The sequence below is a fragment of the Protopterus annectens genome, chromosome 7.part0 (assembly GCF_019279795.1).
Source record: "Protopterus annectens isolate FY-2018-M chromosome 7.part0, PAN1.0, whole genome shotgun sequence".
Taxonomy (NCBI): Eukaryota; Metazoa; Chordata; order Ceratodontiformes; family Protopteridae; genus Protopterus; species Protopterus annectens.
The window spans coordinates 877671343-877693572 of record NC_056739.1 but is presented as its reverse complement, the minus strand read 5'-3'; the positions used below and the strand labels follow the sequence as shown (position 1 = coordinate 877693572).

At 45.4% G+C, this 22230-nt stretch overlaps 1 protein-coding gene across 2 annotated transcripts in view; it reads right to left on the bottom strand.

The window, feature by feature from the left end:
* Positions 1-22230, bottom strand: part of ARIH1 (ariadne RBR E3 ubiquitin protein ligase 1) — a 2944219-nt gene that overhangs the window by 1388052 nt on the left and 1533937 nt on the right. For both annotated transcript variants that reach the window (XM_044077451.1, XM_044077453.1), the window contains exon 7: positions 17221-17327. In XM_044077451.1, the coding sequence (XP_043933386.1) occupies positions 17221-17327 (107 nt within the window). The remainder of the gene's footprint in view (positions 1-17220; positions 17328-22230) is intronic.

Sequence of the window (22230 nt, the reverse complement as noted above, 5' to 3'; positions counted from 1 at the left end):
GACGTCGTGGTCTAAGCCTAAGCTAGGAATGCAGTACGAATGAAAATATTTATGAGGTATTTGCTTTCCACAGGTAATACAATTGTTAACTTTTACTGACATCGGTTTAGAGCAAGAAAAAGGATCCCCAATGGGGTACCTAGCTTTTTTGAAGACTTTGGTTCTGAAACTCGAAAACGAAAATTTCAGGAGTCGGCTGACCGGCATTTTCAAACTGCTTCTGCTTCGGGCGCCGCGCGGCAAGAAAGACTGATGTAATGGTATCGGCTGCATGTTTTATACCCCTGACGACTTGACGTAATGGAAGAAGAGACAGCATCCAACGCAAGGATCCAAGACTTTGATAATCAGGCCAGCTGAGGGCTACCTGCAGGCAGATAACCCAAATGTAATGACTGCAACAGTGAAACATGAAAAACAACCACTTCACCCTCCATCAGAGAAGGAACACCAGCAATTTTTGCCTTAACAGCCTCTAAAGTATGCTGCTGGTACTTTCTTCTCTCGCCTTCTTTCTTGCTGGATGGGTTCGGAGCCGATCCTCGGCTCCGACTCAGCACTTGCTTTAGCTTAGGAACTCCTTTTACCAGCTCGAGGCAACCCTATATCCCATGATGCAAGGCGGAACTACTTCAGATCTCGTTTGGTAGATAACCTACCCTGCTAAAGACTATCCTAACATAATTAGGAACATAAGATCCTAATAGAAGTCCTCATATGAAGGCTCAGGAGGAAAAAACCTAATAGGAACTCTTCAAGATCTGTCCAGGCCAGGGGGAAGGAGGAGGAAGAAAGAAGCAGAGAAGACAACTAACATGGAACGTTATGGTAGGTACATAACTTCTAAATGTTAAGTTGTCAATCTCGCCTTCATTCTTGCTGGATGGGACCGCGTCCCTAGCACCTGTATCCCGGGTGGCTCAATGGAACAGACTCTTGAGAACTGTGGAACCAAAACTGGCCCTATCTCTGGAGGCCAAGTCCAATTTGTAATGAGAGACAAAGGTATGAGGCGTGGCCCAAGTAGCTGCTGCACAAATGGTATCAATGGGTAGTCTATCCTGAAAAGCTGCAGAAGTGGATAGACTCCTGGTTGAGTGTGCTTTTGGCTTAGAAGATAGCTGCTTGCCTCTGAGAGAGTATACATAGGAAATAGTGGAAGTTAACCATCTGGATAAGGTCACTTTAGAGACTGGAAGACCTATCCTGTTTTCTGCATAGGAGACAAATAATTGGTCCGATTTTCTGAATTGTTTAGTTCTATGCAAATAGTACCTGAGCTGACGATGGACATCCAAAAATGCAGTTTCTGTTCAGCTCTGTCGGAATAGTTTGGGAAAAAGACTGGTAGGTCTATAGATTGGTTAATGTTGGTTTGAGATACAATTTGGGAAGAAAGGAAGGGTTAGTTCTTAATGATACCCTGTCCTTATGAAAACCAAATAAGGAACGAATGCAGAGAGCTTGAATCTCGAAACTCTTCTTGCAGAAGTGACAGCCAGTAAAAATATAGTTTTCCAGGTCAATAATTTCAAAGAACATGAAGCAGACGGTTCAAGGAGGTAGTATCAAGGATGCCAACATTAAGTTTAGATCCCATTGCAGAGGAGGATGCTTTATAGGTGGTTTTAGGAGAAAAACTCCTCTCAGAAAGGCCTTGCATAATCTATGAGACATAATGTTATTGTCATGCAAGCCAACATGATACTTGGAAATAGCACCAGTTGTACTTTGACTGTAGATGACGAGGATCCTGAATGAAAAACCTCCGCCAGGAAATCTAAAACCGAATGTACAGGAGCAGTAAAGGGGTCAATATTTTTGGAATTTGCCCAAATAGAAAAACGTCGCCACTTGCTAGCATAAACAGTCCTAGTGGACGACTTCAAAGAAGACACTAAAATGTCTCTGACTGAGTCCGAAATCATCGGTAGCCTGGCTAGGGTAGGAAGTGGAGCAACCAAGCAGTGAGGTTGAGAGAATGAATGGCTCGGTGCTGCTGACACGACTGGTGGATCAAGAGATCCGGAACTGGGTCCAGATGCCAGGGCTGCACCAGAAGGTGACGATGCAGAGACGGAAACCAAATTTGTCGAAGCCAATATGGGGCAATGAGGATCAACTTGGCTCTCAAAACGGTGGCTTTCTGAATGACTTGTGGAATCGAGGAAAAGCGTACAGAAGTCCCCGGGGCCAATCCTGGGTTAGAGAGTCTCTCAGGGGTTGGCCTGGAAGGGGAAAAAGAGTGAAAAAAATCGGGGCACTTGTTGTTTTGCGGAGTAGCAAAAAGATCGCAACAAGGAGTGCCCCACTTCAGAAAAATCTAATCCACTACAGATTGATTGAGAGACCACTCGTGAGGCATCAGAATGGATCTGCTCAGCCTGTCCGCTAAAAGGTTGGACCTGCCGGGGATGTGCGTTGCTATCAGAAACCGCTGAGAACAGATCGCCCATTGCCAAAGTCTGAGAGCTTCTCGACATAACAGATAGGACCTGGTCCCGCCCTGTTTGTTGATGTACCAGACCACGGACATGTTGTCCGTTTGTACTGCAATAGTCCCCGTGGGAAGAAAGTCGTTGAGGGCTTGCAACGTTAAAAGCACTGCTCTCATCTCCAGGACATTTATGTGCAGATGGTATTCTATGGGTTGCCACGTCCCGTGGACCATCCTGCCCTGATAATGCCCCCACCCGATCAGAGAGGCATCCGTAGTGACTGTGGCAACTGGAGGAGGGGGAATAAAGGGTCGGCCCTGATGAAGAAGAGGGGAAGATATCCACCAGTTCAGATGAGCTCTGCACGACTGTGTGACCAAGATTTCGTGCCTCATCGGGAGACTGTGGTACGACCACTGCGTGAATAGCATCCACTGCAGAAGACGCATGTGGAAGCGAGCCAGTGGTAGAAGAACAATGGCCGCAGCCATAAGACCTAGAACCTTCAGTATAAATCTGGCTTTGATCTTGTTGCTTTGCAATAGAAGCCGAGCAATTTTGGATGTCCAGAATTCTTTGTTCTGTTAGTCTGGCTATCATTTTCACGGTGTTTAATACTCTGCCTATAAAGGTGATAGATTGGCAAGGCAGCAGAGAAGATTTTTCAAATTTACTGAAATTCCCAAACTCCTGCAAAGCTGTAGAGTGTAGTCTCTGGACTGAAGAAGCTGACACTTGGTGGTGGCGGAGAGGAGCCAGTCGTCCAAGTAGGGAAACACCTGGAATCCCTGACGTCTCAGATGAGCTGTGACCACTGCCATGCATTTGGTGAACACTCTGGGGGCTGAAGTGAGGCCAAAGGGCAGTGCTCTGAATTGGTAATGACTGGTCCCTAGCCGAAAGCGGAGAAAACTTCTGGAGCATCTGTGAATCTTTATGTGATAGTACGCATCCTGAAGGTCTATAGAGCACATCCAGTTGTCCTTGCCCAGAAAGGGCAGAATGGACTGAAGCGTGACCATCCGGAATCTTGCCTTCTTGACAAATCTGTTTAGATTGCTCAGGTCTAATATTGGTCTCCAATCTCCCGTCCTTTTGGGGACCAAAAGAATCTCAGTAGACGCCGGACCCTACCTGGTCTGCTGGCACAGTCTGGACGGCGCTTTTTTCTAGAAGCTTTGAAACCTCCTGTTCTGCCAAATCCCTTTGACCGGGTGAGATGTCTGGAAGGGATTGTAGAGGTCTGGGAAACCTTCGAAGGGGATTTTGTAACCCTCGGATATGATCGACTGTACCCAACTCTCTTGGGAAAGGGATTGCCAGGCTACTGGGTACAGCGAAATCCTTCCCCCGACTGCCTCCAAGGGTGGACAGTCGGGCAACACCTCAGGGATGCTGAAAGGGCTTCTCAGGAAGAGACTCCCTGTTGCCCTGGTTCTGAGGACCCCCCTGCCTCTAGGGCGGCGTCTATTATTGTTACCCCCTCTGCCTCTGGGGTAAACTGACCACGCATCCGGTGTAGCTCCTTGGGCTTTTCGGAACCACATCTTCCCCCCCTTCTGACCCTTGGGATATGGTCTAGAAGGAGTGGAAAACTGGACTCCCACGGCAGAAAGAGTTTTACCGTCCTGCTCACACCTGGTCAAGGTATCCTTCACCTGAGGTCCGAACAAAGCCGAACCATCAAAGGGGGTATTAGTGAAGGACGCCTTAAAGGGGTCCGCAAAATTACAAAGCCGCATCCAGGCTTGGCGTCTAAGAGCAACTCCTGTGCCTGCGGCCCTGCTCGCTCCATCGGCCGCATAGGATATGAGCCGCATGGAGGAGTTAGATATGGAATTCAGGATTGCAAGCTGCGAGGCAATCTTTTCCTGAGCCCCAGCAGCAGAAGGATCCTGGACTACTTCACCCAGTTCTTTGAGAACATCTCGTTGAAGCCTGGTGAAGTGACAGATAATTCAGCGAACGCATAGCAAAAGTCGCTGAAGAAAACATCCGCTTTCCATACCTGTCCATGGTCCTAGAGTCCTTGTTAGGAGGATGGACAGGTACTGAAGGATCTGCCAGTTCCTTCTTAGTGGCCACCGCCACCACCATAGCATCCACAGAGACACCCTTGGAAAGGAACTGTTTGTCCGTAGGGGCCGTGATGAATTTGGATGGTCTCCTGGGGACAGGTTCCACAGAATCTGGAGCCGCCCATGCCTTCCGAGCCACTACCTGCATCAGTGGGTCGAAAGGCGGAGACACCCAAGAGGTGGAGGGTCGGGATCCAAAAGCCTCCAGGTATACCGACTCATCCTCGGAGGGTCAATGGAGGCCAATTCCCCTCTGTTTGAGGAGCTCAAGGATGTCTGAAAAGGAGACATCCTCAGAGGGGACCTTGGGGAACCCTCCGACTCATCTAAGTCGGTATCAGATGTAGTAGACTCAGGAGTCCGTGTGTTTCCTCTTACGTCCTCTTCCGAGGGGTTCCCCTGCAGGATCAGGAGAAACCCCGGAAGAGGAGGAAATTCCCAATGGGGAAACCTGGGGCGATGGATCCCTGGGCCTGAGAGCAAGAGGCTGGCAAGAGGCATCTGCAGGCACTGATGAGGGAGGAGCTAGAGGGATGGACCGTTGACCAGGCTCAGAGGCCAGGACACTCCTCATCACCTCAAAGGCTCCTCCCGGAGGCCGGAATATCCCTGCCCGAGGAAACAGGAATGCCCGGCTCCACTGAGAGGGAAGGCTCGAGGCGATGTCGGCGCCGAGCTTAAAGCCGAAGCCCGAGAGGGAGAGCGGGTCGGACAAGGGTCCGATGCCACTAGCCCCTCGGAGCCGACAAGGGAAACCCGACAACCGGATCCCTCCAAGGAAGGTCTCAAGGAGGAGATCGGAGCCGAGGATGACGGAGCCGAAGGATGTATCGGCTCCGCACAAACAGTCGCTGTCCCGAAGCTCCGGCCCGAACTCTGAAGTGGAGTCAGAGGAGGAAGTTCAAGGGGTGAGGCTATAGCCGAAGTCTGTTGAGACGGGCTATGGAGCATTTGGGCCAGTGCCTGAGACTTCAACAGCCTGCTTACCACCCTCTCCAAGTCGTGGTCAGACAGCCTGGAAGATCTCTAAGATCGGCTCCGATGGCTCTGCTCCGACAAAGGGAGACCCGGATCCGAGTGGATACTCACTAATGAAGGCGACCGAGCTCTCTTTCCGGACGGAGCCATCGGAGCCGAAGTCCCTGAACACCAGATGGAGCCGAGGTTTCGCTCCGATGCTGGATAAGGTGTCGGCTCCAGCCGGAGCCGACAAGGCTACAGTAGATAAGGTATTGGAGCCAGCCGGCACCGAACCCACTACTTTCGAGGCAGATACATCGGTTCCAGCCGGAGCCACCGGAGGAGGCTTGGAAACTGAAGCCTGAGCCTTCGGTGGCTTAGAAGGTTTCCCAGAACCTGCTTTAGAGGGAGAACCTTCTGGCTTAAGTAAGCCACGGAGGATAAGTTTATTCCTCCACTCCTGCAGGACTCTCTGGCTAAAAGAGTGACACAAAGCACAGGAGTCCTGCAGGTGCAAAGGTCCCAGGCAATAAACACAAGAAGTGTGACCTTCTGTCAGAGACATTTTCTGACAGCACGAGTCACACTTCTTGAAGCCTGAGACCTTGCCTTCCCTAGACATATCCTAGGAGGAAGAAAACACACACAAACCCCAACAAACACACAAAATTAATCCCCTACACAAACACACAGGAAGGGATTAAGAACTGGGGTTTTAGGCCTAACTAAAACTTTACACTAAAAGTTTAAAAAGGGTATAAAAATTTTAAAAAACAAGGGAATAGGGTGGGCTGTAAAACTACTACAGACTATACTAAGACTAAAAGGGAAAAATAAAACCCTAACTAAGCTTCTCTTTCTTTGACAAGAAATTCACTTACCTCTGCTGGTAAAGGAGACCTCTTTCGCTAAGCAGCAAACGAGATCTGAGGTAGTTCCACCTTGCATCATGGGATATAGGGTTGCCTCGAGCTGGTAAAAGGAGTTCCTAAGCTAAAGCAAGTGCCGAGTCGGAGCCGAGGATCGGCTCCGAACCCATCCAGCAAGAATGAAGGCGAGATTGACAACTTAACATACCTTTTTACCTCATCTATCTAAGGCCCTAGATTCCCTGTCAGAAGGAACAGGATTTTAGCAACCGTGGCTTTAACACCCTTAGGGCCCTGAGAAATAATCTCTGGATCAGCAGTAGGATTCTTGAAAAGGAACTGATGGGAATCAGAAAAGTACAGCTGTGTACCTACCATAAATGTAGATGTTCGAGTGTATTCACTGTTGCAGTCATTACACTTGGGTTATCCTGCTGGCAGGCGACCTGCAGTCGGCCCGAGTTCCAAAGTCTTGGTCCGGTGTTGGTTGCTGTCGCCTCTTCCCTGACGTCAGTGCGCCAGGGGTATAATTGCAACCGAAGCCATTTTCTTCAGTTTTTCTTGCCCCAGATGTCAGGTGCCCCCAGATATGAAGGCTGAAAAGATAAAAATATGCCAAACAATCATGCATATATTACTATAAACATTTCCTTCATCTACTAACAAATACACCACATAGGTTGTATAGAGTTGAGAAGTACAGAATAGTCCCAGCAAAGAGGGGGATGGTGGGTGGGTAACCTGGACTGCAACAGTGAATACACTCAAACATCTACATTTATGGTAGGTACACAACTGTACTATGTTCATCGTGTTTCACTGTTGCAGTCATTACACTTGGATAGAATCCCAAAGCTGAGGTTGGGTGGATGGGTCTAGAGTGGATTTGGCGAGGCTAACAAGCCCTGCAGAACTGTAGTGGCAAAGCCTGCTCTGGATTTGGAGTAGAGAGGTAGATGGTAGTGCTTGGTAAAAGTGTGCACTGAGCTCCAGGTTGCAGCTTCTAAAATGTCTTTGGTTGGTACCCCTCTGAAGAAAGCTGCTGAATTGGCTGCTGCTCTGGTAGAATGAGGCCTAATGCCCTTAGGCAAAGATTTGCCATGTTGTGCGTAAAAGAAGCGGATGCAGTGTCCTATCCATTTGGAGACTGTCTGCTTTGTAATAGGTTTTCCCTGTGATCCTGCAGCATATGCTAAAAACAGTTGCTCAGTTTTTCTGAAAGCTTTTGCTTTGTCCAAGTAAAATCGTAGCTGCCTGTGCATATCCAAAGCGTGCAGAAGTCTTTCCCCTTAATTCTGGGGATTTGGGTAGAAAGTAGGCAAATGAATGGTTTGGTTTAAGGCCACACTGGAGACCACTTTTGCCATGAATGTTGGGTTCGTCCTTAGAGAAACCCTGTCCTGGTGAAAAATGAGGAAAGGTTCCACAGCCATCAAGAAGAGTCTCAGAGCCTGTAACTCAGACTCTTCTTGCTGAAGTTATTGCTAGGAGCAGAGCAGTTTTCCATGACAAGAATTTTAGATCTGCTGTGCTGGCTGGTTCAAATGGAGGCAGTGTTAGTTTTTCTAAAACAAAATTGAGATCCCAAGTAGGTACTGGTGCTCTCCTAGGGGGTCTTATATTCTTTGCCCCTCTGAGGTAGTGTCGTAGTAGAGGATGTGAAAAAAAAGGAGGATCCGTATTGTGATGAGCTGAAATGGCAGAGGCATGGATTTTAATAGATGAAAAAGATAGGCCTTTGTCCAACATCTCAGTCAGGTATTGCAAAATCTGAGGAATATTAGGGACCAGTGGGTAGAGCCCATGTGCCTGGTTCCAAGCACATAATCTATGCCATTTTTCTGCATAAGATTTCCTAGTGCTGGGTCTCCTGGCTTCCAAAATTACATCCATAACAGCTTTAGAGAGAGGTGCAGTCTGAGTGGTTACATTATCTGCCATGCTGCCAGGTTTAAGGTTCTGAGTTGACTGTGCAGAATCCGATTGTTTTGCTGTGCCAGAAGATGAGGGATTTGAGGTAGAGGCCAAGGTAGGCCTTGGGACAAAGTCTTTTGGATTGGGTACCAGTGCTGGCGTGGCCAGTCTGGTGCAATCAGGATCATTTTTGGCCTCTCTTGTCTGACGTTTAGAAACATCTTGGTGAGAAGAGGCATCGGAGGGAAGGCATAGACTGTCACGTTTTTCCAGCTGAATGACAGAGCATCCACTTTCCATGCTTGAGAGTGATAAGTCCTTGTGCAAAATTTCTGTATTTGGTAATTGTGAGGGGAGGCAAAAAGATGTCTGGGCGACCCCATTCCCTTGTTATCATGTTGAACACACTTGTGGATTTAGCTTCCATTCGTGAGGATCCATGAGATTTCTGCTTAGTTCGTCTGCCAGTGTATTTTTTGTTCCTGGCAGGAATTGCGCTTGCAGATGTACCTGGTAGGTTAGTGCTGTGTTCCACAAAGTCATGGCTTGTCTGCATATAGGGGGTAGGAATGTGTGCCCCCTTGCTTGTTTATGTACCACATAACTGTGGTATTGTCCATCTTTATAAATAGTTGTCCTGGATGTATTAGGTACTTGAAGGCTGTCAGGGCATTCTGTACAGCTAGCATCTCTTTTTGATTGATGTGAAGATGTATTTGTTCCTTGGGCCACATGCCCTGAATACATTTTCCTGCCATATGTGCTCCCCAGGCATAATCCGATGCATCCGTTGTTAGTCTGCCTTGCTGTAGGTAAGGTGAAAGGCTGTCCCTTGTTGTGGTGAAAGGCCTGGGACCACCATCGAAACTCCTGTTGTAGGCAGGGGATCAAGGTTATGATTGTCTCTAGGCTGTGACAATGCTGAGTCCAAACACTTTTTAGATACCATTGTAGTTTCCTCATATGCAGTTTGGCATATGGAATTAGTAGAATGCAAGATGCCATGAAACCCAGGGCCTGCAGAATTTTTCTTGCAGGGAGCTGGGTCTTTGTTGCCATCATTTGAAAGTAATGAGTCAGTTGTCTTTGTTTGTCTGGAGTGAGAAAAGCCATCTGGGCAGTTGTACTTAAGCTTGCACCCAGGAATATTATCTCTTGAGAGGGCACTAGTTTTGATTTCTTTTCGTTTACTGTGTACCCTAGGCAAATTAGCAATCTTTTTACAAACGCCAGGTGCTTTAGAAGAATGTCCTTGCTCTCTGCTTGAATAAGGCAGTCGTCCAAGTAGGGATATATTTGAATTCCGTTTTGTCTGCAAAACGCAATTACTGGTGCCAGGCATTTTGTGAAGACCCTGGGCGCAGTAGATAAGCCAAAGGGCAGTGTAGAGAATTGGTAATGCATTGAGCCTGCTATAAATCTGAGGTATCTTCTGCACGATTGTCTGATTGGGACATGCAGGTATGCCTCCTTGAGATCCAAAGTAACTAGCCAAGCCTCCTTGCCCAGCATGGGCAGAAGTTGTTGTAGTGTTAACATTTTGAATTTTGGGACATCCAGGAAAGTATTCAGGATTGACAGGTCCAGTATTGGTCGCCAGGTTTTGTTTTTTTTCTGGGAACTAAGAAAAGTCGTGAGTAAAATCCTTGGCCCTGTTCTTCTTGTGGAACATTTTGAATAGCTCCCATATGCATAAGAGCAGCAATCTGTTTTTGTGCCTCTGCCCATTGGTTTTGTAGCAGGTCTGGCATACCTTTTGGTTTTGGAAGTGTGTGGAAGTGGAACCTGTACCCCTGAGAAACTATATTCAACACCCATTGGTCTTGGGTGATCATGTGCCAATTTTTTGAGAAAAGTGCTAGCTTTCCCCCTAGAGGTGCTGTCAACTGGTAAGAGCTTGGCATTTGCAGAAGGAAGTCATTGTGACTGTTTCCTATAAGGTTGTGATTTGTCTTCTCCTCCTTTAGGGCTGAAACACCCCATTGTTTAGGTCTGTAGGAGCCTTGGGGCTGAGATCTGCCTCTTGGGCGTCTGTATCTGCCTCTTTGTGGCCTGTCTGACACTGGAAAGGACCAATTTTTTGAAGGCCAGTTTCTGCTAAATCTAGGTGGCTGAACCTGTAAGAAATCTTTCACAGTTTGCATTGACTTTGCTTTATCCTCCATTTTCTTTAACACTTCTTCTGCCTTAACACCAAACAAAGTATCATGCTGTAGTGGAGCATCCAATAATTTTACTTTAACATGGCCAGGTAAACTTTGTTCTTTCAACCAAGCATGTCTTCGAATAACTGAGCCTGTAACTGCAGCTCTACAAGAAGCCTCTAATGAATCAAAACCACATTGCAGAGTATGCTTTCCCACTTGTTCAACTGCATGCAATAAATCCTGCATTTCTTTACTGTCAGGACTTTCTATATTTGTAACCATTTTCTGCTTTAACAATGACATGAGATACTGTTGAAGTTTAAGCATGTGAAACTGACAGTTTAAAGCTCTTACAGCTAAAGTAGCAGAAGTGTAAACGTTTTCCCCCCATCTATCCACAGCTCTGGAATCCCTATCTGAGGGGACAGTATTTTTGGCAGTGGAAGCTTTAACCCCTTTAGGACCCTGAGAAATTGTTTCTGGATCTGCCAAAGGGTTTTTGTAAAGAAATTTATGAGAGTCAGGGACCCTGTAGTACCCGTCTGGCTTTACTGGTGCAGAGGGTAAAGAAACTGGAGACAGACTGGATTCAGAAAAAACATCATCTACAATATCAAGCACAGGGGGGATAGCCAGGGGGCTGTGCTGAGGCAATAAAAGGAAATCTCTGAGCCTTTTCTTGGATTCTGAGTAATCCTGGCTCTCCCAATGGAAATGCTCCCTCATGGTATGCAAGGTTTCCCCAAAAGAGTAATCCTCAGGCGGTGAAGCTGAAGGAATGGACTCTTCAGCATCAGAGTCCTCATAGGGAGGGAGAGAATAGCCCTGGTCAGAAGAAGAATCAGAGGAAATGGAAGCCTGATCAGAGAAATCATAATCAGTGTCTTGCCTAGGCCTTTTGTCAGGAGGGGGATGGGAACCCCTGATTAAAGGAATAAGGTCTTCGGCCATTTTAAGCATCTGTTTCTTTGGCATGGATGACTGTTCTGGAGAATGCTGCACTTGTTTCCTTGTCTTTAATGGTGTTTTTGCCTTTGCTGCTGTAGTAGCTTTAATTGTAAGCTGTGAAGGTCTGAAAACGCCCTCAGAAGCCAGTGCCTGCTCAGCAGCTCCGGACCCATCTGAGGGTATAGTTTCCGTAGGCCCAATACCTTTCAGTTTCACAGGCTTCGGTGTCTCCACATTGCTTTCGGTTACAGCCTATGGCTCTGAGGTAGCAGGTGTCAGGGGCTGCGAAACCGCCTACTGAGAACCGGCGACTGGCCTAGAAAGAGGCTTCGTCGTCGGTTTTGGACCTCGGATGCCTGTCTTTCTTTGTCTTTGCGTTTTTTATACATTCCGGTCATCGGTTGTTCCGAAGGCATTATTATAATTAAATCTTCGTCCAAAATAATGTAATGCAAAATCAAACCGACGTTTATTAATGCGTTTATTGAATCTAGCACAAAACTGACAACTGGTAACGTCGTGGTCAGGGCCTAGGCAAGAATGCAGTAAGAGTGAAAGTCCTTATGAGGTATTTGCTTCCTACAAGAAATACAATCATTAACTTTTACTGACATCGGTCTGGAGCAAGAAAAAGTTTCCCCAACGGGGTACTTAGCTTTATTGAAGACTTCGGTTCTGAAATTCAATTTTGAAAATCTGAGGAGTTGGCCGACCGGCACTTGCGAACTGCTTTTGCTTCGGGCACCGCGCGGCAAGAAAGACTGAAGAAAATGGTGTCGGTTGCAACTTTTATACCCCTGGCACACTGACGTCAGGGAAGAGGCGACAGCAACCGACGCTGGATCAAGACTTTGGAACTCGGGCCGACTGCAGGTTGCCTGCCAGCAGGATAACCCAAGTGTAATGACTGCAACACTGAAACACGATAAACATCTCTATAATACCCGTCAGGCTTTCTGGGAGCAGGAGAAACGGAATTAGGAGTCAAAGAATTCTGCATGAAAACATCAACTTCCAAAACCGGAGGGATAGCCAAAGGCTTATGTTGTGGCAAATCCAAGAATTCCCTAATCCGTTTCTTAGACTGAGGGTAGTCTTGACTTTCCCATTTGAAATGCTCCCTAAGAATATTCAGAGTAGAATTCCCTAATCCATTTCTTAGACTGAGGGTGGTCTTGACTTTCCCATTTGAAATGCTCCCTAAGAATATTCAGAGCATCTCCAAATCGAAAAATCTACTGGAGGGGAAACAGAAGGGATGGAGTCTTCTGCATCAGAATCCTCAAAACCAGAAAAAAGTGGAGAGTTTCCCTCCATCAGCAGAGTTGCTGGAAACCTCAGGGACTGTGGCAGAGAAAGCTTCTGGGGACAATTCCCTAATCCTTTTAGAAAGCGGTGGCCGAGAGCCTTTGATAAGGGTTAAGATATCACTAGCCATTTTAACCATCTGAGCCTGAGGCATTTTAGGGGAGGCCGACGCCTGCTTAGGAGTAGATTTTCGGCTGGAAAGCCTGCTAGAAAGCTGGAGAGACACGGGAGGCCTAGCCACCGCAGAAGTCTGAATTAAGGTAGTCAGTCTGGATCTGGTCCCTGGGCGGAGAAAACAGGCCTCAGAGGCCAGCGCCTGCTTAGCGGCTCCGGATCCAGAGGCGGCGACTGGCAGAGGGTCAGAAGACGAAGTGGAAGCCTGCGATATGGAGGACTCAGAAAAGGACTCCACAGATGCCTGCTGCTGAACATCAGCGGACTTCAGGGGCAAAGAGCCTCACTGACTACCGCTGGGCTGGCAACCAACTTAACAAGGACGCCGTCGGCTAATTAGACACTAAGCCTGTTCTAATTCTTAGGAACATCTGAAGTCAGGAGACCAGAAGACGCCATACCGACGAACTTAGGCCAGACTCTGAAATGCTTGAACAAGACAGTTATTAACTTCCACTTACATTTGTTAAAGCAAGAAAAGTGGGTCCCCAATGAGGTACTTATCTGAGATGTCTTCAACTAAGCAGTCGGAATAGAAAAAGAAGGCACTCAGCCGACCGGCACTCATGCAAAATGCTTCTGCTATGGGCTCCGCAGCAAGAAAGACTGAGGAAATGGCATTGGCTGCCTTCTTTTGTACCCGACGTCAGGCCTAAACTGAAGGCAGCAGACGTCACACACCAAGGACTTTGGTATTCTGTCCGACTGTGAGCTACCGGGAGACAGATAACCCATTTTGTAAGGGCTGCAACAGTGAGACACGATGAACATCTGCAAAAAATCAGAGGTCGAAATGAAGAAAAGACTGCCTGAGTATGAGAGTGCTCAAGAAGACATTTCAAATTCAAAAAATGGTAGAATTAGAGGACAGTGCACATAAGGAAACATGAGATTTTCTGCTGTAGAAGGAAAAACTAGGAGGAGCAGACTATATTAATTTTATGAAGACATAATTAAGCAACTGGACTGGTAGTCCACAGCAGGATTTGATAACTGAAAGGGCACATGAAAATTTGTATTAGTAAAGATCCAATCCTACCAGCAGAATGAGTCCATCCTAGCAAAACGGCAAAGTATTAAAAGTTGAAGACAGTACAGTGTTTGCAAAAAATGATTATTCACTGTACATCAGGCAGAAGAGTAGCAAATTTGTTCCAGCAATCAGGGAATGTCAAGAGGCAGATGTGATGCTGCTGTATTCAGCAGTCTTCAGAATATTTCTTCCTAGAATATCAAAGTCAGTTTTTGAAGCAGAACAGGCTAAGGAGCAAATAGAATAGTCTGTCCATCAAAAAGTGAGCGGTTTCTCATTCTGATAATAAAGCACATGGAGAGACACTGCCAGTGAAACATTTTCCAATGCTCCACAGGAAAATGCTTGAGATACAGTGAAGAAACACAGAAGAGCACAGTATTTGACTAGAAGAATTGTGAGTATCCTGGAACTGAACAAGAGTCTGGAGCTGGGAAACTGAGATGGACAAGAAGAACATCGAAAACAGGGAAACTGGTGAATAAATGTGAGATTTCAAAGCATCAATTACACTTAGATGGCTGTACAAGAAAATGTGGAAATAATGGATTTTTGTTGATTTTGTTAAACTTGTGGGAAACTGAAAGGCATTTGCCTCACTTCATGACATTAATATTTCTATAAAACTTTTTGTGCTATAAATTGCATCGTTTACAGTAAAGCATTTTTAGTTGTATGTGATAAAGATACTAAAGTAAGCAGATGCCTTTTTTTTTTTTTTTTAGCATTATGAAATCTAGGCAATACAATACAAAAAGAAAAATGGCTAGATAAAAGCATGCTTAAGGGTCCAACGATGAATAGTTTGGGCGTTGAACAAGGCACAAAACTGACAGCGACGCACATTGTGGTCTGGGCCAAAACAGGTGAAGCAGTAAGAATGGAAATCTCGGTGTGGTATTTGCTTTCCACAGGGGGGACAACTGTTAATGCTTTCGGACATCGGTTAGAGCAAGAAAAAAGGATCAACGGGGTACTTAGCTTTAGAAGACTTCAGGATGATTCAATTTGGAAACGAAAACTCAGGTAGCGGCCGACCGGCACTCGTGCGAACTGCTTCTGCTTCAGCCTCCTCAGCAAGAAAGACTGATCTAATGGCGTCGGCTGCCTGTTTTTATACCCCTGATGACCTGACGTCAGTCCTGGAGTGACAGCAACCGATGCAGAAATACTAAATCTCTGGTATTCGGGCTGACAGAGGGCTACCTGCAGACAGACAACTCAAGTGTGATGATTGCAACAGTGAAACACGAAGAACATCTTCAAGGATATAATTAGTATGGTAATCAACAAAACTTGGCTTTATTTGCAGACATTATTATTTTCTACCCAGATAAAACCAGAAAAAGACATTTCAATGTTGTGGAGCAATTTGAGACTGTTCCAAGTTTTTTGGGGATATAAAATTAAAGAATATAAAACAAAAGCTATAGCTATAAACAACGTACCCACACATTAACTGGCTCAGCAATACCCACATTTATGGGAACATAATAAAATGAAATATTTAGGAGTATGGGTTAAAAGAATTATGTTATGGCAGCTATGGATATGTGGGAAGAGACTTGACAAAAGATAATACAAAAACTGAGAAACTAGAAACTCTTGCCTATGGATATGGAAAGCAAGGTACAAGCTATAAAACTAATTTTAGTTCATTTAATTTTATACACAGGTCAGGCACAATTTTATCAATCAGTGTAAAAGTTGAACATAGCAATTAATAAAGAGTTGAAGGATTTTATCTAATAAGGGGGCAGGACAAGGGTCAGGATAAGAAGATCCTTCCAACAGAACAAGGTGGTTTAAGATTACATGATTTGAAGGGATATTTTAGAGCTACACAGCTAAGGCTCTTATACGCAACACAAGCAGAAAGGGATGATGCTGATGGAGGGGATTCAACAAATAAGGAGAGACTGGGACTCTGGATGCAGATCCTTAAGGAGAAAACAGACATACAAAATATTATAATCATAAAGTAGCAAAATATAGTAAGAACTAAGCAAACATGGGAATCGAAAAAGGAAATTCTGATAATGGGGATGACTGAAATTAGGGGTATAAAGAATAAGCAAGAGGAGGCTAGAATTAACTGGAGGAAGAAGCTGGCAAAGGAACCAAGGTACTGGGAACAAATAATAGAGAGGAAAAAGTAACAGAATGGGAAAGACGACTGTTGGACTGTAGGTTAGACACTGCCTTTCCTATCAAAGACTGATATTACAGTACAGGCAAGTAAAAGGGATAGGGGAATCATAAGTGAAAGACCTGCACTGGTTGAGTTTTCAGTTGAATCCAGAACAGAAGCTGCTGTTAAACAAAAGGAATAATAAGTAGGGCATATAAAACAATGCACAATAACTACAGAAACAGAATCAATCAGAGCAGATCAAATAAGATAAATAATAAATTGGATGACGTAGTGGTGCAGGGGTAGCATTGTCACCTCACAGCAAGAGGTTCTCAAGTTCGCTTCTCTGCTGGAGTGCCTTCTGTGCGGAATCTGCATCTCCTCCCTGCAATCATGTGGGCTTTGTCTGGGTACTCCAGTTTACTCCAATGTTACAAAAACATAGGTCTGGAGCATTTCTCCCCGTGCCTCCGCTGAAAATTGGCTTCAATCCAAGTTGGACTTTCCCTGTAAACAAATGTTAAATAAATGTATTAAAATGACTAGGAGGAGAGATTAGGGATAGAAAGAGGTACCTGGGAGCATAGGTTTTTCGGACAGTAATGAGGAAATACTTTTTTTTTTTAAAACTGGAACACGGGATCTGAACTGCGTAGACATAGTAAGGTCTTGTTAACTTGAATTCTGGTGGCTGCCAAAAATGCAATTACTAGAAAATGGAAAAAGTTTAAACCAATTGTACTTGAAATAGTGAATATACTGTTACATAGATAACAGAACAAAAAGTGTGATCTTTACAAAAGGGTAGGGGCAAACTGCATAGAAAAAATGGAAATAATGGGAACAGTGCAGGCAGACAAATGATTTGGAGGAGGAATAAGGTTTAACAAAAGCCAGGAACTGAACAATTTATGTGATGTTGGATTGATTATACTGTATAAAAGAATACATGTGATGTATAATGTTTGTAAATGCGAACTTATTAATACAGTTTTTTTACTCTTATATAAATGTTAGTTTGTCTATGTCACAGGAAAATTCAATAGGGATGTTAAAAAAATATTTTGCTAAGAAAAGACTGCAACAACTCGTAAACTTGGGACAGTTACATAACTTACTACCTAAGCAATGCTCCACTAAGTACATTCTACTATATTTCTAGGAAGAAAGACAAGGTTAGCAAAAAATTTAGGTCATACAGAGCTTTATACTCTTACCAAAACTGTCGCCCACATTTGCATCTAACAGGCTTTGCATCTGGATACTGTACTTTCACCACATGGTGGCAATCAGGAGCAGGACACCATTTTAATAGTCTGTTGCACTGTGGAAAAGAGAAATCCAAACACTAAAAATGGCTGGAGTACAATGAGGAAATGACTCGTTCCTATGAAAACATGCTTGACAGTACTCAATTGACCATTTAAGGCTTGCACTCAGCCGGCAGTTAAGTAATTACAAAATTCCACTCAAAACAAGATAAATATGAATGAGTGAGGTTATGATTAAAGTAAAAGTAGCACTTTTCACAAACTAGACAACCTACTTAAAATAAGGAGTTATGTACTCACCATAACGTTCCATGTTTGTTGCCCATCTCGCCTTCATTCTACGCTTGTTGGGTTTGGAACAGAGCATCAGTTCTGACTCAGGCTAATTCAAAAGCTCGAGAGCTTCCACTGGCTCGAGGCTATGCCCTATCCCATGAAGCTCTGGGAATATAACCCAGATCTTGTTTGCAAGAGAAAGCATAACATTGCACAACAGAGAACCAACTTATGAGGAGAAAAACCAGAAGGGAATCAGAGACTTCATAATCCAATTAAAAATAGAATTATCTACCCGATCCTTCAGCAGCGAACGAGGGTGGGAGGCAAGAATGAAGGCAAGATCCACAACAAACATGGAACGTTATGGTGAGTACAGAACTTCTTAATGTTATGTTGTCCTATCTCACCTTCATTCTATGCTGGTTGGGACAGCGTCCCTAGCACCTTCTTTCTTGGGTGGCTCAAAGGAATAAACTCTTCAGAAAAGTGGACCCAAAGGAAGCCCTGTTCCAGGAGGCCACATCTACTTTGTAATGAATGATAAAGGTATGAGGTCTTACCCATGTGGCTGCTGCATAAACAGACTCTAAAGGGAGCCTGCCCTGGAAGGCAGAGGAAGTTGCAATAGCTCTGGTGGAATGGCCCTTCACTTCGCCTGGTAATTGTCTTTTTTAAGCTCTATACGCGAAAGAAATACAATCTGTGAGCTATTTTGACAGTGTCATTTTTGATACTGGTAATCCTTTCTTTTTTTCCCGAAAAGGACACAAAAAATTGCTCCGACTTTCTGAAAACTTTAGTTCTATGCATGTAGAAGCGCAACTGTCTATGCACATCTAACTGGTGTAGTCTATATTCTGCCTTGTTACCATAGCTTGGGAAGAACACAGGTAATGCAATAGATTGATTTAGATTGGTTTCCGAGAACACCCCAGGTAGAAAGGAAGGATTAGTACGTAAGGAAACTCTCTTTGTGAAACACTATGTAAGGAGATTGTATACATAGAGCTTGGAGTTCTGATACTCGTCTGGCGGAGGTGATGGCCACCAAGAAAAGTGTCTTCCATGACAAAAACTTCATGTCGCATGATGATGCAGATTCAAAGGGAGGCAAATTAGAGAAGAGGGAACAAAATTTAGATCCCATGGAGCTGGACTTTCCCTGACTGTAGGCCTTAGCAGGAAGGTCTCTTTTAGAAAGGCCTTACAGAGTTTATGTGACATGATATTTAGCCCCATTTCCCCAATATGAAAGTTGGATAGAGTGGCTAGCTGGACTCTAACTGTAGTTGCTGCCACCCCTTCGTTAAAAAGTTTAGCAAGAAATTCTAGCACTGCAGTGATAGGAGCCATAAAAGGATCTATATTGTTCCCGGAAGCCCAGTGTGAAAATCTTTTCCATTTGCTGGAGTATAGCTTTCTGACAGAAGGCTTGTGGGAAGAAATCAAAATATGTCTAACTGCCGGGGAGATGTCATGGAGCCTGGCTATTTGTTCAACTGGAGCATACATGACGTCAAATTTACTTCCTGGATTGATGAATGGACGAATGGGTCAGAAAGTCTGGAAATGGATCCAGGATCCACAGTTCCTCTCGGAAATGGGTCCACAGAATAGGGAACCAAATTTGCCGAGGCCAGTATGAAGCAATGAGAATCAAGGTGCTTCTCAACATGTTGGCTTTCTGAAGAACTTTTGGTATCTAGGGAAAAGGAGGGTATGTGTAAAGTAATCCCGGGGCCCAATTGTGTACGAGTGCATCCCTCAGTAACTTCCCCGGAGGGGGAATCAGGGCAAAGTAGCTGCTGCTTTTGGCGTTCATGGACATGGTGAAAAGGTCGCAGCAAGGCTGACCCCATTTGCAGAAAATCTCTTCTACAACCTCTTGTTTTAGGGACCACTCGTGAGGCATCAGAATGTCTCTGCTGAGTTTGTCCACTATCACGTTGGATTTCCCTGGGATGTGCACTGCTGTCAGAAAACATTGAGAAACGACAGCCCACTGCCATACTCTTTTCTCCTCTCGACATAAAGGGTAGGCTTTGGTTCCTTCTTGTTTATGTACCGCACTACTGACAAGTTGTCTGTCTGAAATGCAATAGTTCCTATCGGGAGAGAGTCCTGGAATGCTTGCAAAGCGTAAAGCACCATTCTCATCTCTAGGACATTGATATGCAAGTGGTTCTCATGTTCCTCCCAGATGCCTTGGACAGTCTTTCCCAGATAATGCCCCCCCATCTGAGAAGTGTCCATAGTCAGTGTGGCTGTTGGTTGCGGAAAAACAAACTGACATCTTGTGGCCAACTGTGTCGTTTGAAGCCACCACCATAGGTCCTTTTTGCATGACTCTGTGATAATGATCTTGCTTGACAGTGGTAGATCTTGTATGGACCACGGGAAGAAAAATAATCACTGAAGGACTCTCATATGTAAACGTGCTAGAGGTACTAAAATGATAGCAGCTGCCATGGTGCCCAGAACGTGTAAGACAGTCTTTGCTTGTACTTTTCTTTTGGATATCAAGCTCTTGATTTGACAGAGTAGAGACTGAATCCTTTCGGAGGTAAGTTTGGCCAACAATTCCCCCATGAGTAACTCTGCACCTAAGAATATAAGACATTGTGAAGGCAACAAGACAGACTTTTTGAAATTTATATTAATGTCTAGCTTGGTACAGAGATGGATGGTTTTATCTCGTTTGCACTAGTAGATGCTTGGTGGTGGCGGTTAATAGCCAGTCGTCTAGGTATGGAAACACACAGAATCCCAAGTGCTTCAAGTGAGCCATAACCACTGCCATGCATTTGGTGAACACTCTGGGGGCTGTAGTGAGACAAAAGTGCAGAGCTCGAAACTAGTAATGACTGGCTCTCAGCCGAAAGCGTACGGGCCTCCTGGATTGCTTGTCCATTTTTATATGGTAGAACGCATCCTGGAGATCTACTGAGCACATCCAATCATCTTTCTCCAGGGTGGAATATCTGGGACGGATTGTTTCTCCAAGGGGGAAGTGGAAAAGGGTATGTAATAACCTCTGGATATGATCGTTGGTACCAATTTGTCTTATGTGATTTCTAGCCAGGCGTTTGGTTACAACAATAAGCATCCCCCAACTGCCTCCAGAAACGGACGGACCTCCATTCAGGAGAGCTGAAAAGGCTTTCCAGGAAAGAATTCCTGTCACCCTGATTCTGCAGACACCCTCTGCCGCGAGGTCGGCTTCTTCCATTGTTACTTCCCCCTCTGACCTTGGGGGAAGACTCATCACGTGTGTCAGGAAATACTCTTTTGGACTTGCGGAAACACATTTTTCACCCTCTCTGACCTTTGGGATTAGATCTAGTGGGGACAGAAAAACAGATCCCTACGGCAGAGTTTTTCCCTCCTGTTCGCACCTGGTCAAGGTCTCCAAGTTTGGGCCTGAACAATGACGAGACATCAAACAGGGCATTAGTGAAGGAAGACTTGAAGGGTTCAGCAAAGTTGCATAGACACATCCAGGAATGTCTCCTTAAGGAAATTCCTGCACCTGCTGCCCTGCTTGCTCCATCGGCTGCATATGAGATTAGTCGCATGGAGGAGTTGACCACAGAGTTTAGGGTGGAGAGCTGAGAGGAAACTTTATCCGAAACCCCAGTAGCTACATTACACTGAAGGGTATCTCCTCGCTCTTTCAGGAGACCCCTCTGTAGTCTCATAAAGTGGGTCACGTAATTCTGCGATCGAAGCGTAAATGCTGCTAAAGAAAAGGTACTCTTTCCATATCTGTCCAACGTCCAAGAGTCTTTATTCAGTGGATGAACAGACAAGGAAGTTTATGACAACTCCTCCTTGGTGGCTGCCGTCACCACCATATCATCTGCTGGGACACCTTTGGTTAAAAATTCTCTCTCTGTTGGTGCAGTAATAAATTTGTTAGGCCTCCTCGGAAGAGGCTCCACTGTATCTACAGAGCCCCATGCCTTCCAAGCGATCACATTCATCAATTGGTAAAAAGGTAGAGACACCCAAGAGGTGGAAGGGCGAGAATCAAAAGCTTCCAGGTATACAGACTCATCCTCAGAAAGACAGGTGGGCTTCCAGCCAGCCATCTGTTTAAGGATCTCCAAGATGTATGCAAAGGAGACATCTTCAGAGGGGGACCATGGGGACCCTTCCAAATCATCCAAGTCAGTGTCTAAGGTGATAGACTCCTCCGGGTAGTCTATGTGCTTCCTCTTGCACAATCTCTTCCGAGGGACATCCGCAGAGGAGTACTCTGGAGAAGTTTCAGAAGAGATCGTCTCGCCCTGAGGGGCTTCCTGGGGCTTAGGGTCTCTACGATTTGGGGGGGGGGGTGATGGTGCAGAGACAGATAAAGGCACTTTTGGGTAAGAGTACTCAAACCCTAAAGTGGAGCCGTCAGAGGTGACAACACTTTCTCCATCAGCTCAAAAGCCCCCTTCACCCCACTCCAAGGAGGTCCCTGGTTCCGAAGAACCGAAAGACCGATCCCGAAGCAGAGTAATTGGCTCCAAAGCCGATGTAGGAATCGAGCTCAACCACAAGGAAGCCTCGAAAGGAAAAACTGTCTCTGACGGCTGTCTGAACAGACTCCCCTGACGGGAGAACATCGGCTCCTAGACTCCTCAGATTCCAACGGAACAGAGGTAGTCAGAGCAGATGTCGAAACCGATG